This window comes from Prorops nasuta, unplaced genomic scaffold (assembly GCF_024137725.1).
Source record: "Prorops nasuta isolate Cenicafe-Biocafe unplaced genomic scaffold, Cenicafe_Pnas_1.2 PNAS00003, whole genome shotgun sequence".
Classification (NCBI taxonomy): domain Eukaryota; kingdom Metazoa; phylum Arthropoda; class Insecta; order Hymenoptera; family Bethylidae; genus Prorops; species Prorops nasuta.
Genome location: NW_027116800.1, coordinates 1,169,444 through 1,188,569, shown reverse-complemented (window position 1 = coordinate 1,188,569; position 19,126 = coordinate 1,169,444). Strand labels below are relative to the sequence as shown.

The window sequence follows — 19,126 nt, the reverse complement described above, 5'->3', positions numbered from 1 at the left end:
AATCTTAGAAATATTTTTAAATCTGAACAATTCTCTTAAGGCGAAAAATCTCGTCTGCATTTTTAATATTGTATAACATTTGTCTGAATCGAGAGACACCCTGTATTTTCTCAAGACTTCGTGTAATACAATCTCAGTAAACAGCTTAGATTTCATATACTCATGCACTTATCTAGTAGAAAGCAAACATAATATATCGTATCTTCAATTACAACATAATCTTATAAATGACTTATCACCATTAATATTATTATATTAATAATATTTAAGAAACAAATATTTATATACAAGGACTGAAATAAGTACAAAACTATTATTGTCGAGCAAGCAGAGAACGAGTTTGTCTCTACGTAAGAGCTGCAGATAAATATTTCATATTTGCAAAGCAGCACTTCCTTTTCATAGATAATCGAAAGTTCAAGACTGCGAATAGGTCATTTTATTATCTAAAGTATACGATACTCATGTGCTGTAAAGAGAATTTGCACCATACGCGAATAAATTATAATTCGCTTATCACTATGTATAAATATGTATTTCTGTCATGCTTTAAATAGATACAGTGCTGTTGCTTCGGTGATACTGCCACATGAAAAAATCTTATCACAAAACAATGATGATGATTCGTAATTAATAAAAACAGAATGAGAAGAATTCGAATAAATTTTTTTTTTGCTAATTATTTTGATCAAAGACGATAAACATTCTGTATCATGTCAGCTGCTTTCTCAGCAACCATAATGATTGCTGCGACTGGATTGGAATTAGGTACTATGGGGAAAATCGAAGCATCTGCTACTCTGATATTAGAAATTCCATGGACTCTCAGTTGAGAATTAACAACCGCAGTAGGATCGCTTTCCGGTCCCATTTTACAAGTTCCTGATTGATGGTTCTCCGGACCAGTTTCATCCCGTATGATACACGTCCAGAACGCATCCGTGCCAAAGAACAAACTGAATAAAGTAATGAAGATAAATTAGTGTAATCTGCAAGTAGAAGATTCCTTAAATTAGCAAAACCATTGAAATCTTTCTTACTTTTTGCATCTCGGATTGTTTTTAGGCTCCAATCTCAAGTCGAACCGTTTCATCGCTGGAGTGTTTACAAGTTGAGTGACTTTACGAATACCTTCCAACAGAACTTTCATATCCTTTGACTTTGGATCAGTGAAGTAATTTGGATAAATGAGAGGTGGGTCCAAAGGATTGTTAGATCGCAATTTCAATTCTCCTTTGGACTCTACGCAAACCACCGTTGGCCTTGCAGTGATCGGTCGTCGGTTTGGACAGATTTCCAGAACACCGTTTATACACTCGTGTTTCAGTCCAGTCTTTGGGCAGGTTGAGCTGAAGCCATCGAAGAATACCTGCAAGAATTTAGTATAAAATCTAATCCTTAAATTCTACAGTATTTTTGGTAGAATTGTAAAAAGTGATTCGAACTTGAATATCGGGAACTCCTGGTAGAGCATGGGAGCTCTCGAAGAACGCTGTAACCTGAGTTAATCCAGTACTAGTCAGGGGTCCAGCCCTATTGTCGAGAAACTGATTAACAGCATCCATGGTCATGCTTTCATAAGGCGTATCGCTGATACTGAAATCTACACCCACTGACACATGATTGTGCAGAGATTTACCCACAGGCAAATCTTTATAAACCTTGATACCAAGTTTGTCCAAATCTTTCCTAGGTCCAATTCCGGAATTCAACAGAATCTGTGGAGATCCCACTGCACCAGCAGTCAATATTACCTCTTTGTTCACTTTGACTATTCTCTTCGCGCCATTCTTGTCTACAAATTCTACTCCACTTGCTTTATGATTCCACTCATCGATCAGTATCCTCGTCACCTATATATTTGTAAGAAAGTTTTTGTAATTATTATATATGAACAATATTGAAGGTGGCAATCGAAGCTTTTGTTTGGTAATTTTTTATAGTTACACATGGTATACCTGAGCACGTGTGAGTAAACGCAAATTGTTTCTACCAAACACCGGTCTTAAATACGCCCTGGAGGTTGTTTCCCGGAGCCCATTATTGGTCGCCATTGGAGCAATCATAAAACCAGTTTGATCATATTCCTTCAAACGTTCAGTTTTATGACCGAGCTCTGATGCTGCTTTCAAGAGGTGGCCAGTGAAATCTGGTTTGTGCTTGAAATATTCAATTTTTAAAGGTCCACCGACTTGCATGCTTCTGGGATGATCCGAAAGAGCCATAGGATCTACTGGATCTTCCGCCCTCTCGAAATAATGCTTGATCTCCTCGTAGGACCAACCCTTGTTTCCTGCACGAGCCCATTTGTTATAGATTTCCGGATGGCCCCTCACGTACATCATTCCATAAATTCCACCGGTACCGGAAACCATTTTACCCCTTGGCCAAGAACACACACCATCGGTTCCTATACAAATTTACACTTTGAATGGTATATACCAATGTAATTATTACCAACAGTGAATTAACAAAATTCAAACACTTCTCTCTTTTCAATCACACTGTTAAACCATCGCGTGTCTCATCGGAATTGTATATGCACTCCAAATATGTGCGAGGGAAGCACAGGGATAGATTTATATTTCTAGATCCTTTTAAGGGGGGTTAATTAAAGCGAAGGATTTTTTACCAAGGCAAGCTGTAGGGTTCGGTCGAGTGGGTTCGGTTTGGTAATTCCAGTCGAGGGACGAATTCACTGCATTGAACGCTAATCCTGGAATGGCCGTCATGGTGGGCTCTTCCGGGCCTGCCTCGATTAGCAGAACTTTGACCGATGGATTCTCGCTCAATCTCCTAGCCAATACAGGCCCCGCGACACCAGCACCGACTATTACAAAGTCGTACCTGCGAAACAATCCTCGGATTTGATCCAAATTTCAAATTTAAGCCTCTAAAAATTATTTTACTTGGAACGTTAATAAAAGAATTCTATGATATCGACCATTCTCCTTTGGGAATGTCATCAGTCCCGAGCCTTCTACAGGGATCAGAAATATCGTATCTGGCCATCATCAGACTCTGCACGAGATCCATGAAGCTCGTTTTACCACCACAAGCAGCGTTCATGTATTTCGTATCGTCAAACTTGCAAGCGCAACATCCTGGCTCCAAACTAATCTGATGTCTCAAACCTGCCACATTCTGATACTGCAAGCAAGAAAATTAGCATGAAACACATTAGCTGGAATTTTCAATTAAACCCTTCCATCACGAACCGGTAATAATAACAACGCGACCATTAGACGGGCTGTGGACGACTCGTTGCTAAACGTTAACATAGTGTTACACTACTAATAATTGCAAGTAGAATACGAAGCGTTGCGCGATTGGTCCTCGAGTAGCAGAACGCATTTTTGGCCATCATACTTATAAAGTAGCCATAATATATATTTCTATTAACCTTCACCCATATGATAGGACCCGCATTTTAAGCACAAATGCTAATTTTCAATTCGCTCATTTTTGCCAGTCTTCCAAAAAATTCATTCATGCTTCGCTTTGACGCACACATAATTCTATTATTTCAGATAAAATTATCCATCGAAAGTTAACACTTACGACCAAGGTTATTTGTCTTACCTTGTGTCTCCTGAGCGCGGCCAAGGAACAGTGAACCAGTAAAAATACAAACAGCAACCGCATTTTTTCCTCGAGCAACTTCGATCGTCACCTGTAATCTGTATGTGCAAAAATTTAAGAATTCACGAGTACCCTATAGTATCCTTTTCATTAATCTTCGGCTATACCATTGACGTGCGACGTGTTTAGTAATGATTCAATGGAAATTGAACGAAATGTTTGCCCAAGCTGCACGTTCCCCGCGATGCTTTGAATATTTCACAATTTTATCATTAATAAACGATAATTCAGCCATGCAGCTATGAAAGGACATTTTCCGAGTGTCGACGATAATTATAAAAAACGATACATCAGATTGAGAATGCCAATTACAAAAATTAACCAAAATCATGTCACTTAACGGTTTGGCAAATGATTCGTGCGCTGGAATTTTTTTGGAAAGAACCAAAGATTAATTAATGTTTTAATTGATGCACCAGTGTAACATGTATCAATGAAATGTTTGCACTTGGGTAATAGTTTGAAGTTAAATTGTTTATAGTTGAAGTAATAAACTAGTGAACAGCTCTAGAAATTTAAAGTAACTTTTCTTTCACTGTGGGGTTTACCTGTAATTTAAACCACTTTTAGAGCACTATATATATGCGAGCTACAAAACGTTTGAATTTTGGAAGATGACTCTCTCGAGTGGCAGCAGAGCAGTGACCACTGGTCGTATGTTATAAGAGTGGTGAACACATTAATTAGTCACCATATGCCATGCTGCCCGAGAAATCCATGGTGCGCGTATGACGTCAACGTTACATTAAGATGGAAGTATACTTTGAGTCGCGAGACTCTCGAGAGCAGAAGCCAACATGTGAGGCGAAGCTTAAATATTACACGTAAGATTGTGAGCAGGACCCCCTGTGTATAAGATAAACAGTGAAATGTTTGTGTAATCCGGATTTATCCTTTTATGCTCGATCGAACGCGGTCAGGAAGTCTTGTTAAAACTTTAAGGTCTCATATTTATCAAGGCTATTTTTTTCCTTCATACCTATAACTGCCAAGTACAGACTAAAAAGATTCATTGATTGCAGCATTCTAACGTTTAAGAGTTTCTATATGCTACTGTGGATGACTTTAAAACAAATATTACATGCATGTAGAAAGTATGGTGTAGGAAGCATTCACAATGAGGATTCGAAAAGCATGAAAAATTTTCTTGAATGAATTTAATTTATGAATTAAATGTAAAGTAAATAAATTATATTGCTCACCCAATTTATTTTTAAGAGTCTTATTACGCGTCGGACTGCAGCCACGAGTTAATTAAGAGAGTGATTATTTCCGCGTTGGTGTCACCATCTCAGTACAAATTTTACAAATGAAGTCTTAGTATTGGCTGTTGATATATAAGAAGGTGCTAGCTGATTTTCGATCAGTGGATTGAGTATGATCGTTAAAGGTTGCTTAAAGCACTTGTTCATACATTGAAATGGACTTCTGGCGGTTTATCCAAGTTTTAGCCAAGCGTAAATTCGTCTGCAGCGCGTAACCTCGATCAAGACTAATATCAATATCTGCTCATCTTTTATTAACGAGGCTGAATAATTATAACAATTAGCAAAGAGAATCTTGTGTATCTTTGATTACACAATATGTATTCTAACGCTTTTTATTGTATCATATATGCCTATGGGAAAACTGCATTTTATATATGTAGATTTGTGAGCCTCCAGATGTAGTACATAATTTAATAATTGTAAAAGTGGTAAATCAATTTATTGACTATTCGCAAATGATAACATTCGTTTCTTAAATAATCGAATCACCGAAATTTCAATCCAAAGATTCCTAGTATTCGGTAGAAATTAGAATATTGCGGAGATCACGTTTTATATTATTCAATGAAATGATGTATTTGCTTATTCCATCTATTTTATCTGAATAATATAGGGATAAAAAAGTCTTATTCAACATATCATTAACTCAATTTTCTTTTTAAGTTTTATTCCAGCCTTATCTGTCCTTTTATTATACGAGACAATATAACGTATAAAAAACTGGTAATAGACAATTCTCGACCGAAATTTTCGGACACTGAATAAAAGCCAGCAAGTATTGAAAGCAAAGCAAATGTTTGCCTCAATTATATACATTCAAACGTCTGAACGCTCTACAATATAGTTTTATTATAACGTACTTTCTATAAAATATTTTGTTTAAAATTTTAAATTGTACCTGCAGTAAAAAATGTTTTTGCCAATAGTGACATATTCTCTTAAATTCATAAAGTATTTTTGCCGAATATCGCTAATTAAACTTGTTAAATCTACACTATTATTGCTATTGAAATTTAACAATATTTGCTGATATTTGTTTAATACTGTATTCGGGATTTAAATAATGAACGTAATTAAAAAGTATAAAAATATTATATGTACAAATATAAAAATTAACCATTCGTTAAACAATCATAATAAACTAACAAATAACTGTAAAATGGTAGCCGATACTGTGACGTATAATTTTTTATGCGCATAAAAAGGTACGAGTTAAAATTTATGGAACGCTGCAATCACACTTTGTTCGATTTCAAGACTTTAAATACTATTATATCAATAAACATCACAGTAATTTCAATCGTATCCGCTATGCGCAGTAACTGAACAATTGACCAATTACGATCATTCAATTACACTCTGCAACATATCTATATACAAATAATTCTCTTACCACTAATCTTAGGTAAATAAGGCTACGCGACCCCCCTAAAATGAAATACACGCAATTTGCCAAAATTGTCGTAATAAATGATAAAATCGATGTAAAAACTCTCGTAACAGAGCGGATGAAAAGACGCAGAAATTACGTAACAGATAAAATGGCGCATTCCTATCTAATTATATACAAAATAACGTATCGTTATTCGCAGTATTGGTTAGAGGTTTAGCGATGCTTATCCGTGCAGTCCTCTAGTTTTCCTCTTGAGCCAGAATTCCTTGATCATGTCGGAGCCTTTTTCGCCAATCATGATAGCGGGTGCGTTGGTGTTACCACTGACGAGATCAGGCATTATGGAGGCATCTATGACCCTCAAACCGGAAACTCCATAAACTTTGAGTTCCGGATCGACCACAGCTTCAGGATCCCAATAAGCGCCCATCTTGCAAGTTCCCACAGGATGATATATGGTCGCCGAATAATGCCTAATCATGCATTCCCAGTACTCATCGGTGAACTTCGTGATGTGTTTACATCCAGGGAATTGCTTCGAGTACAATTGGCTGCCAAAGCGTTTGAAAGCATGCGTTTCGCTGAGTGCTATACCGATTTTCACCCCTTCCACTAGGGTAGCTATGTCCTCTGGCTCCTTGAAGTAATTAGCATAGATCAACGGGTGATCCAGAGGATCCTTGCTACGCAGCTTGATCACACCTCTGCTTTTAGGTCGCAAAAGCATGGGGATCACGCTCCAGACGTCTTTGTTATTTATGGGCCCGAATACCGCGTCGTAAAACGATTTGGCCAAACCGTGAACCTTCCTGATGTGACGACCCCCGTCGGAGTTGGTGGATCCAGACACAAAGTGCAACTCGATGTCGGGGAAGTCGTCGCTCGCGTTGACGTACTTAGTGTTGACGAAGGCCAATCCTTCGACACCACCCAAAACCGTCAATGGGCCGTCGCCGAAAACCGCATATTGCATCACTGCCTGAACATTGTGCAATCTTTTCTCCACCATGGATACCTGCTGGTTCACCATAAACGCCAGTCCTCCGAGGCCAACATGATCCTGCAAATTTTGTCCTACGCGCAAGTCCTGTATCACTGGGATTCCGTGCTCCGTCAAGTGTTCTCTGGGTCCTATACCGGATAACATCAATAATTGTGGTGAATTGATGGAACCACCGGACACGATGACTTCCTTCTTGGCCCTGATACGAAATATTTTCTTGTCTCGAATGAATTCCACGCCGTAGGTCCTTTTGGAGTTTGGATCGATCAGAACTTTCGTGGCCTAGAATTCCACGCGTGAAATTAGTCAATGGAGAAAATTGTGCTTTCTCGTGGGATGGAAAAAGTTCTTACCTGAGCGTACATAGCAACGTGCAAGTTTTTTCGAAGTCTGGCCGGTCTGAGGAAAGCCTTTGCCGATGAGCACCTACTTCCTCGTCGAATCGTACCCTGAGCAATCATGAAGCCGGTTTGATGTTCGCCATTAATGTCACGATTCTCGTAACCCATCTCCTGGCCGGCTTGCACGAATGCAGTTGCCAAAGGTGTGTGCCAGGGTGCTTCCTGTACTGTCAGTAGTCCACCTGTCGAGTGATAAGCTGTTCTGGCTAGGTAAGGATTCTGATTGTCCTCTGACTTTTTGAAGTAATACAGAACATCTTTGTATCCCCAACCGGGATTTCCCTGCTGCTCCCAATTGTCGTAGTCCCTCTTGTTGCCTCTCAAATACAGCATATAATTAAGTACACTGCTGCCACCGATTACTTTCCCTCTGGGCCAGTTACATCTGCCATTCTCCATTGCTGAAATTAGACAGTGAGAGTCCATGAATTATCAGAGTATTTCGCGTAACGTGCACCGAATTTTAAATCAGACTACGGAAGCATATCGTAATTACTTTCATTAATTTTCATTCGGTATTAGAATCTATATTCACTTACCCAGACAAAACTCTCCCTGAGGCTCGGTTTTGTATTGCCAATCCAATGAGGTAAGCTGTAGATATCCAGCTAAGAGTGGAACATCTGAGATTTCAGTTTCATCCCCACCAGCTTCCAACAATAGAATATTCCAATTTTCTATCTCTGATAATCGACTAGCGACTACAGCACCTGTTCATCAACATATTTTTATTTATTATGAACTTATACTTTAAATTTCAGATGTGTTACTTATCAACGAGTAACACACTTGTTTCTGTACACTGCATTTGCCACTTAGAGTGCAACAGAGCAATGATGCAAGACAGCCTTCGTCTCGTTAACTATAAGAGATATTAATTCTTGGTATACAACCTTTTTCAAAACCTCTTATTATTTCAATTCAAGTAGGTCTTTTGCAAGAAATAATTTTTATATTTAGATTGTTACAGAGATAAACGGTTTCTTGCTTGCATGCTTAGAGCCATTTTCAAGGGCACAAATTCCATACAGGGTTTAACGTTAATGAATTATTTTCTTGGAATAATGGATGGAAGATTCGATTCTCAGAAGATACTGTTATACAATTTTTTAGTACTGTCATCATTTTTCGAGTTGCACAATTCTTTTGATCCGAACAAATTCACACCTAAGTAGATTCTTATGTATTTTGAAAAATATTAACAATAAGAAAAACAGTTATTAGAATTTTTCATCATTATTATAATATTTACAAAAAACCCTTATAAATTTGTTTGAATGTTATCAGTATTTACCAAGCTCCATAATAATTTATGCAGACCTTTAGTTTAAATATATTGTTGCATACCTGGGAGACTTTTGCCAACATCAATCAGTTGTATAACTGTTTTCCTCCAAGAATTATGTTTTCCATCCACTGTTCCAAGAAAATAAGTCATTCATGTTACACCCTGTATAAAACAATACTACAAGTGGACCAAAGATGACTTTATTCCAAGAAACGTATTAAAATAGTAAAACTTTTCTTATAATAACCTGCGGAGCCTCCACCAATGACGATAAAATCATACGCTGGCAACAACAGTTCCGATGGTACATTGATGGGTGGAGATTCCGAATCCATAACTTCGTAATGAAAATAAACCAACGCCGCTGCTAGTGCTGGAAAAAACCACTGGAAACCACTTGACGCCGAGGTCAAGCCACCCGCAATAACGTTCTCAATTCCCATTTTCTTCTATTTTTTCACCGGACACCTGAAAATTATCCACATAAAACATTAATTGTATACTAATTTTTACACTCATCATCTTAGGTCGATGTAAGAAAAGATAATAAAAACAAGCACTATTGTCAGTATACCATGGAAAAATATGCAAATTTGGAAATTAATTTTTTGGCTCGAGTGAAGAATTTTTTGAAAAAATTTTTAAATCCCGTGTTGATGATCTTTGATCATGAGAGGGAGGGGTGGTGAGGTTTGTTCGAACGACGTCGACTGAATGATAGAGGAACTGTTGGCTCTAAGAAGCTATACTTTAAAAGTTGCTCCAACGAAACCGATATCCTGACTATCGTCACGTAGAAAACTGTGCCGCTGTCTGAAAGAGAGCCGAAGACGCGTCCAGTCCTGCACGTGGTATCGGAACTCGTAACGCGTTTCCTCTTCTGCATGACAATTGGTCTTCTAACTTTCAACCGTTAAGTAACGACCCATTAATTCTTACAAATAGTCAGCCTCGTTCAATTTTAATTATCCTGATTCAAGGTGATCTCTGGTCTTTCCCATTTCCACTTATCCCAATATTTACAAGGTCCTCGTATATTTTGATTCCATCCCCCCCCCCCCTCCCCCACTCCTGGCGGTGACGCGACACGATTCTCCAGTTTTCTCACGAGCCCTCGCCTAAGACTAGAAAATGCTCATAAATAATGGCCAGCGAAAACTCCTTGTAAATCTGCAATGTTGATGCAAGTAAAAGTAGCAAAATTCTTCCATGCAAATTCTCTACTACATTGTTTCCGCAATGTAGCTATTAGATCTGAACAGATTTTGACATTTCACTCTCTAGATAGTAATTCTCGAATCCTCATTGGTTTAATCCTAAATTTACTGATCTGGTGGAATATTAAACAAAATGACTTTGAGTTTCATGTCCTTTAAATATAGTACTACTATATATATATAAAACCGTTTTAAACCGGTAATTTTGTTTAGGTATAGCTATTCACAGTTAAGTCAAATAGTCAATGTGTTATTGCTATGATTCATCTTTGGAGCCACTAAATTTTTATTAAATTTTTCTTCTGGCAAATAACTTTTAATTTGTCGTAATAGTTAAAATACAATTTTCTTATTAGCAATAATAAATATAAGGACGATTTAATGGTCAAGTAAAGAATTTAATTTCCTGCATGCTTATAATACTTTTCAAAAACCAAGTGTTAAACTGCTTTACTCGTAATTTCTTCAGGTGTAATTGCCACTTCGTTTATTTTCGAATAAACTTTCCACTGAATCTACTTTGTTGTGATTCTCACCGCGACAATTTATAATTATTCATTCTTCATTCTAGATTAAGTTTGTCTATTTGAAAAGGAAAGCTGCATACACTGGTTCACCTAGATTGCAAGCTACACACCGGTGAATGTGCATTCTAGAAGCTTCCAGTCCTCCTATAAATAATTAAAGTGGCACAAAAGTCATTATGGAAATTTTCCAAATTATCGGTATAGCAAGATTGATAAAATCATTAAGATGAATTCTTTTATTTGTTACACCATTAAATTTGGATTAAAGTTATCTTTAGCACAGATCGACGATCAGTCAATTAGTAAATATACCAGAAAACCAATATAAATTTAATTACTCGCCTCTCGCTTAATTTAATTTCTGTGCAAATCTTCTCATAAATTCAAACCAAAATTGACAGAAAGTTCAACTTACAGCATAAACGTGTCATCCAATTATATAGATTAAAATAAAATCCCTTTATTTTATCAGTAGACGGTAGTATTTGTAGCGCGTTCCAAAATTCCTGTTACCAATGTCGAGGCCACTGTGCCACTGTCAACAAACCAAGGCACGCTTGGCTGAACCGACTATGCCGGTTCTAAGAACTATCCGTATTCCTTCCTATAACCGACTCTATCTATACCCGTCACGCTACCCCGATACTCTCCTTTGACGCGAAAGAAAAAAAGATCGCGAGAGGCGTTAAGAAAATTTCACAAATAAACGACTCTTAATAAAAAGCAAGCTAATAACAGACATTACGACCAATTCGATCCTAATCGCGTTGTTAGGCTACCATTGGCTTTCGATGTCTCAAATTAATTCAAAACTTGGATAAATCATGATTCCAAACATTAAGCACTCGCGAAGCATCGAGTCCTTTTTTGCGTAAAACGTGCGTGGATGACGAAACCAACGCCAGATTGAGAAGGAAGAAAAGTGTGAGAGGTACCATGACCTTGCTGCTGACACAACTATTCTCAGCACTGTAGTCGGGTCTGGGGCATCGAGCTATCGGGATCATCGTCTCTTCGGGTACCACGAACGAAGCCAAGTATAAACAGGTTTCGTGACGCTTCACACGCGCGCGGATAACGGTTGACTGCCCCCTCCCCCACCCCTCTCTCCATCCACTCATCTCTATACTCCCTTTCTTCTCTTTTCCCCCTCACGCTTCTTCTACCTACCAACCCTCTTCTAACTCTTACCTCATTTTCCTTTTTCTTCATTTTCCACCATTCAACCATAATAACAGTTTCTCCTCTACACTTATACATCTCTCTAATAGAAAAACTGATTATTATCGATTATACTCCGGATTATTTCTATTCCCCCAGAGACCTTCCAGTTTATTCCTATCGTGCCAACATTGCGACCAGACAGTCTTTTATTTATTAATAATAATCCGCAACTAAATATAGATAGGGATGAACGAACGACGACGCATCGGGGTTCGATTCTGCACTCGGCCCAAGCGAGACGAGCGTACGCTGCTCGAGGAAAATGTAAATATTAATGATTCGTCGGTTATCCTAAGATTATCTGTTATTTGTTAAACGATACGGAAGAAATGTTGCGCCTTTTGACGAAACTCTGATAAATGGAGGAGCGACGAGAACGAAAAAATGTGGTTACGCGAATATCGGCATTTAGAGAATGGTTGATGACGTCAGCGCAGCTTGGCTTACGGTAAAGATCCCCGCCGTAGCTGCGGGAATGGCCCACTTAACGTTGCAACACGCGCGTGTATTCGACTATCAATGCGGAATAAATAATTCACCTGTCCACGTCGAAAATTTTCTAAATTGCGAAAACACTTTGCTCTTCCGCTGCATGTTTAGAATCATAGAAAAGGGGTAATCGCGTATATATATATATGTATGGACAAAGGAATCATAGACTGTTTCATAATGTCCATTAAATTGTTCTCCATCTTAGAGAGAGAGAGAGAGAGAGAGAGAGAGAGAGAGAGAGAGATTGATTTTTATTTGGAAAATTTAACAATTTACAGGAGGATGCTGTGGCTCCATGAAGAAGAGGACCATCGTGGGTGGATACGCGTTCACCTGGTGGTTCGTCACGGACGTACAGCGGCTTTCCCTGGAGGTGATGACCTTGAACCCTGTGTGCGAAAGCGTGGAGACAGCGCAGGGCGTGCCCCTAACCGTGACAGGGGTGGCGCAGTGCAAAATCATGAAGGCCGACGAGCTGTTGCACACTGCCAGCGAACAATTTCTAGGCAAAAGCGTCAACGAGATCAAATCGACCATTTTATCAACACTGGAAGGTCATCTACGTGCAATTCTAGGTAAATATGTATTAAAATAACGCAGTCCTAAATATTTTTACAATATCAAATATTATAAAAATTACATGGTATTTTTTCGAAACGAGAAATGCGAATTTAATTAATTTGTTGCAATGGTATTATTGAAAATTTCTTATTTTTCTCAGGAGGAAAATAGCAAAATGAAAATTTTATATCGATGATTATTTTTTTTTCTTTTTAGGAACACTCTCGGTGGAGGAAGTTTACAAGGATCGAGATCAATTTGCAGCACTAGTGCGAGAAGTCGCTGCCCCGGATGTCGGTCGGATGGGTATCGAGATCCTTTCGTTCACTATAAAGGATGTTTACGACGACGTTCAATATCTGGCATCGCTCGGCAAAGCCCAAACCGCGGCCGTGAAGCGGGACGCGGATGTTGGAGTTGCCGAAGCAAATCGTGACGCTGGAATACGAGTAATTATCGTCCTTGTCTCACCCACCTTTTACCAACGAATTTATTAATGATTTAATTATAAAAGCCTCTAACACAACCAGTTAAATCGTTATCCTACATACGCACGAGCCAATGAAAAAGCTTCGAGTCAAAAAAGAGATCATCCCTTTGGTTCCTATTCCCGTAAAACTTTTCACGCACGCTGCTGTTAAGCGTATTAGTGTTGGCATGTAATATATTCGATTCTAAAGACCACTGTAAAATTTCTACAGGAAGCAGAATGCGAGAAAGCAGCAATGGACATAAAGTACAATACCGACACGAAAATCGAAGACAACGCGAGGCTCTACCAGCTTCAAAAGGCTAATTTCGACCAAGAAGTGAACACAGCGGTAAGAATTTCGGTCTACCGGAAGAATTTCCCAAATTTTACACTAGTGTCTATTAATGCTGGAAATAATTTCTTGCAGAAAGCCGAAGCTCAGTTGGCCTACGAGCTGCAAGCAGCTAAAATACGACAGAGAATAAGAAACGAGGAAATACAGATCGAAGTCGTGGAAAGGCGTAAGCTGATCGAAGTGGAGGAACAGGAGGTTCGACGAAAGGAACACGAACTTCAGAGTACAGTGAGGTTACCTGCGGAGGCTGAGAGTTACAGAATTGGAAAGATCTCTGAAGGAAAGAGGTACACACGATTCGCTTGTTAATCGGCTAACATTTTTATGCCTGCACGTTGATGTTGTGTGTGCTTATCAAGCTTCAACGCATTGTCTTCGTTGTAGAACGCAGACTATCAACGGGGCCGAAGCTGAAGCAGAGAAAATCCGATTACTGGGAAAAGCCGAAGCTGAAGCATTACAAGCAATCGGTATATCGGAAGCCGAACGTATGCGCATGAAGGCTGCGATCTATAAGAAATACGGGGATGCGGCTATACTCAACATAGCCTTGAACGCTTTGCCAAAGGTAAACTTGTTGTGTATAAATGATTTTTCTAACATTTATACGTCCAAGAGATTGGTATAATCTAGGCTGGAGTGATACGGCGAATTTTAAAACAGACACTTTCCTGATTAGATTGCTGCGGAAGTTGCAGCACCATTAGCTAGAACAGAAGAGATAGTTCTGCTTGGAGGAAACGACGGTACTAGCGGAGATTTAACGCGTCTCGTGGGACAAGTACCCCCAGCTGTCCAAGCACTGACCGGTGTAGATCTTTCGAAAGTAAGTAGCTAGCGAAAGTGCTTAAAATGCAGTTAAAATGTAAAATACTTAACGATGTGAAATTTACCTTCCCACAGGTGCTAAGTAAAATACCAGGCGCCAAGTAATAGAGATCATCCCAGTCTTGTAAAATAGTACCATCGAGTAAATATATGTTGGGAGGCGCAGCGTGGCAGAAGATTTATTTCCCCCTTTGTCTCACCTTGCTTTGCAAGACTCTGATATTTTCATCTCTTTTCTAGATTTCTTCAAATTTTAATGAATAATACTGAACCACTATATTGACTATGCAAAACATTGCGATTTTGTGAATATTGATATAAAGATATTTTCAAATTGATATTTAATAATTAGACTTTGGTATGACGAAACTGAGGTTTGTAGATGTAAAGCCAGAACGTATGCAGTACATATATAAACCAACAGCAAAGGAAGGTTACCGTGTTTGACTAGGCACTCTGGTCGTACGTTGTAGTCAAATCTACGCTGTTACATTTATGAATCTATTGTGTTCAACGTAAATAAGTAGCTTAACGAAGAGAGAGGAAGGAAAGCAAAAAGAGGAGAGAGAAAAATTGATGCGATACAAAAGGCGAGAGACACTGTCCTTAATCGCTGTACATATACGTAGATACGTAATTAGCAAAAATGATATTGATAACTTTAAAATCCTCTTCAGCGTCTCTCTACGAAATCAAGGTTCTCGTTTATTGCATATTCCCTGCGGTATACTCGTTTGACTATCCCATCGGATTGAGTGCCATTGTACGTGTTTCTAAGGTGTGCCAATTTTTGTAAATAAGGCAAACTTTAATTACTTTGTACGTATGAGCATTTTGTTATTTCGCACTCCTTATTTAGTTCACAATAGTGCTCCCGTTTAAAAAGTATTTCTTTATAAGACCCCTGATATATTATTTAATTAATTTTTCTTGAAGATCTTAGAGGGGAATTAGAACGTTTCTTAAGGAGCAATGAGCAATTAGCCCTCTAATATAATAAATATTTTGATATTCTTAGAATATACTGAAGATCTAAGTGTCGGGTGCAAGAGCTTGGTCGTTTATATATTATTCGATAGCCATAGATAATCGATAGAGCTCCTATAATAAGAAGTTAAAACATAGAATATTTTTTGTCGAAAAGCTATTGTTATCTGTGGTAAAATGACGAAGGGGAAGCTGTAATAAAAGGGATCATTTGTAGAAAATGTTTTCCCACTTACGTAATGGGCTACAGATACTATATACGATACTTTGCAATTAAAAGATGCAATGTACTTTAACGACGAGTTATTAAAAATATTGCAAATAAATAAGAACCGATATGACAAATCTATGGGCGCTTGATTGGCGACCAAACTCTATTTTTGAACGTCGTTTGCATCAATCCGATGAATAGTCAATATGAGTAAGCCTTGTGTTTCAAATCTTTTTTTGTTTTTAATGAAACAGGACACGGTATATGTGGAAATTTAACTATAAAAAGCACAAAGAGATTTGTGCTATATACTTATTAATTGTTGCAATCAGATCTTGATAATCAATTTGTACAATCTTCTGAACAACGCGTTATCTTAAATAACCTTGTAGTTTGCATCAAAATTTAATTGCTGTAAATTGAAAAAAAACCATATTCCGTTTGAAAGCAATTTAAATTTTTTATTAAATAGCTGTATTTTGATACACGTTATTATTGTACAACTTATTTATCTCATTAGGTTTATTTCATAACAGTATCAAATTTCTAATACTGTATCAGTAATATTGTTAAATGTTACAAAGAAACGGATATCTTTCAGCAATATGTTTGATACAATATTGGAAGTTTGATACTATCAGAATTGGAATATTTTATTACGAAAGAGAAAACGATTAAAATTTATTTTAAGGAGGATCTAACGTTTAATATAGGATGGTCGATTTTATTTAAAATTTTAAAATGCCAAATGGTTTATCTGAAATTTACTAAATGAGATAATCCGATAAGGATATGTAGTACATTTGTACTATGCTATATAGTAATAGAGAAGATTACTAACGATCTATTTTGCCTGGCATGTATACATGTTGACTTTCTCGCGTTTCGCGAGTTTGTTGGGAGATATCGATGTTATTTCGATGTTGTTCTGTATAGAGCCTATTTATAAAAGTCAAATCCAGCAATGTTCGACATGCTAATAGGTTCGCAGTATCTCCAATTTGCGACAGCAGTTATGTATTATGTCATGTGTGTGTGTGATGTATTTCTGTACATAATGTACGAATACATTGGTTGTACAGTAGGAGTCGCCATCGCCTTTACTTGTCTTTTGAGCCTATAGTTAAGAAAATTATGTTAAAGCAATGCAATTGCATTGTTATCATAGCATAAAATTTACAAATGAACTTAATATATTCGTTTGATTATCAATGTTTATGTATTTTGTAGTGAGCTAATTGTGGTAATTCTTTAAGATTATTCATATTTATTCCTTATGGTGAGAAGCGCTTAAAGTTTATTTCTTTTGCCATATAGAAAAATAGAGAAAAGGAGTAGTACAAATACGACAGTGAGATTCGAACAATTAAAAAATATTGCAGATTTATATATAATTTTATTTTCAGAAAAAAACAATCGAGTATTAAGTACATTCCGAGTAATTAATTAAGTCGAATTTTCATCAAATACATTTATATAGTTTGATAGTTTGATTTCTCGGTTCCTCTATGTTGTAATATAATATATGATTTTATCGTGATGAGTTTTTCATTACTCTCAGTTTACTGTCATCAGCGATTGCCATTATTTGTAGTATATCGAAGAAGGGTTATAAATTGACAAGTGATTTTTTCAGTACGTTACCAATGCCTGATACTACAATGCGATACTGTTATACCACTTCAGTTCATTAATTATATTATCCGTCAATTAAGCGTTTCGCTTTTGATACAAGCGCACAAGTCTGTAATCTCGATAATTACATTATTTCAACGAGTCAGAAGCTGTATTTGTAAGCAAATTCCTGTAAATTTAATTATATGTTAAACGATTTTTTTAGCTATAGAACTTTGCAAGCTATACTTCAATATTCGTCAATATTATCAAGAAAAAACCAGTAAACGATATTTCTTGAGTGCCATGCACGATTTAACCAGCCAAAATATACAATATATTCAATTTTTATGGCTGAAAAACTTTGTTATATCATATAAGTATACAGTCGAATACGTCATCAATAATTTCTTAGATTTTGTACCTTAACTATATTTATACAATGCTTATCAAAAAATTAGTGACATATATTTATTATACAATGTATTTCCTAATTACCATCTTCGATATACAAATCAAATTTAATGTGATTAAGAGTAAGGTCAATACCGACATTACAGAGCGGTTCCACCTCAAATCTTAGTTTTCAAACTACAGCTTTATTTATGGACCGATTTTCAAATTTACGATGGTTTTGGAATCGGCAGAATAGCAGCTTTGGGATAAAACAAAGAAATACTGTAAAATTAAAAAAAAAATATATATGAATATTAATAAAAAAATATTAAAATTTAATGAAGCTAAAATCTAAAGATTTCGCTGTTTTATCCCATAGACATTATTTTGCTGATTCCAAAATGTCCTCAAAATCGAAAATCGGTTCACAAATAACGCTGTAGTTTGAAAACTAGTAATTATGATGAAATTTGCTCTAAAGAGACGTAATGTCGGTAAAACAGAACACTTTTTCTAATATTATTTTTACCCAAAAGAGGGCACTGTAAATACACGATTTTATAAATAAAAGTATTCAAAACAAAATACGGCTTCCCAGGATTATTATTACATACATTATTTGAGAATGCTGAAGCTGATGCTACAAGGAGAGGGATGCCTTGTTCATCCCACATTCAGCTAAAACAACAACAAAGACGATCGGACTTATAGTTTAGATGCAAAAAATGTATAAATCTAACAGAGAAGATGTTTGAAAAACGATAAACGTAGTGATTTCTGTCTCCTATCCATTCTAGCAACAAATCTCAAATATAAACGAAATTAAGAAGATAAAATGATAATTATCAAGGTAGATGTTGTAATATAGATTTTAGCTTAAAAGAATAGAAATTACTGTTTTGATTGCTCATCTAATGATCGAGAGAATCGATGCTAACTGTAGAATCTCTTTCCTTTTCCAACCAACAATCGATGATATTCAAATAATTTTTGCAGCCAAACTATCGGTCGGATCAATTTCGTTGTTGTTTTAAATGATAATGTTGCAAATCAGGAGCTCTTTATAATTTTTCCATATTTTTCCCATCAATAATGAGCGTGTGCGACCGACATTAGTACAACGCTCCTCTTGCCCCCCCTTCCCGCACCCCTCTCCTTGACCAAAGCATTTACGCAGTGTAAACCCGAGCTTCTAGGCTATTGCTCGGTATGAGGTAAGGGGTATGCTCTGCTCGCTAGCGGGTGAG

At 37.0% G+C, this 19,126-nt stretch overlaps 3 protein-coding genes across 6 annotated transcripts in view; 1 reads left to right on the top strand and 2 right to left on the bottom strand.

The window, feature by feature from the left end:
- The window catches only part of Flo2 (flotillin-2), a 64,126-nt gene extending 45,627 nt beyond the window's left edge, over positions 1–18,499 (top strand). The window contains exons 2-8 of the mRNA XM_066724984.1: positions 12,734–13,030; positions 13,233–13,465; positions 13,718–13,837; positions 13,916–14,130; positions 14,228–14,411; positions 14,523–14,669; positions 14,747–18,499. Of these exons, the coding sequence (XP_066581081.1) occupies positions 12,734–13,030; positions 13,233–13,465; positions 13,718–13,837; positions 13,916–14,130; positions 14,228–14,411; positions 14,523–14,669; positions 14,747–14,776 (1,226 nt within the window). The 3' untranslated portion in view covers positions 14,777–18,499. The remainder of the gene's footprint in view (positions 1–12,733; positions 13,031–13,232; positions 13,466–13,717; positions 13,838–13,915; positions 14,131–14,227; positions 14,412–14,522; positions 14,670–14,746) is intronic.
- On the bottom strand, positions 668–4,922 carry LOC136784433 (glucose dehydrogenase [FAD, quinone]-like). Its single transcript, XM_066745079.1, has 8 exons — positions 4,845–4,922; positions 3,583–3,680; positions 2,945–3,150; positions 2,633–2,847; positions 1,959–2,410; positions 1,446–1,853; positions 1,041–1,369; positions 668–956 (listed from the first exon to the last, which is right to left on the bottom strand). The coding sequence occupies exons 2-8, from the start codon at positions 3,643–3,645 to the stop codon at positions 689–691; spliced, it is 1,941 nt and encodes a 646-aa protein (XP_066601176.1). The 5' UTR covers positions 3,646–3,680; positions 4,845–4,922; the 3' UTR covers positions 668–688.
- LOC136784442 (glucose dehydrogenase [FAD, quinone]-like) lies at positions 5,587–11,274 on the bottom strand. Of its 4 annotated transcripts, XM_066745091.1 has the most exons (6): positions 11,155–11,263; positions 10,749–10,883; positions 9,243–9,463; positions 8,247–8,417; positions 7,660–8,108; positions 5,587–7,588 (listed from the first exon to the last, which is right to left on the bottom strand). In XM_066745091.1, exons 3-6 carry the CDS (start codon positions 9,436–9,438, stop codon positions 6,527–6,529), a joined length of 1,878 nt encoding a protein of 625 aa, XP_066601188.1. In that variant the 5' UTR covers positions 9,439–9,463; positions 10,749–10,883; positions 11,155–11,263; the 3' UTR covers positions 5,587–6,526. The 4 variants fall into 4 exon arrangements, with proteins under 4 accessions (XP_066601188.1, XP_066601195.1, XP_066601202.1 ...); XM_066745098.1 differs by lacking the exon at positions 10,749–10,883 and having other exon boundaries at positions 11,155–11,274; XM_066745105.1 differs by lacking the exons at positions 10,749–10,883; positions 11,155–11,263 and adding an exon at positions 9,745–9,827.
- Positions 18,500–19,126: the final 627 nt, after the last annotated feature.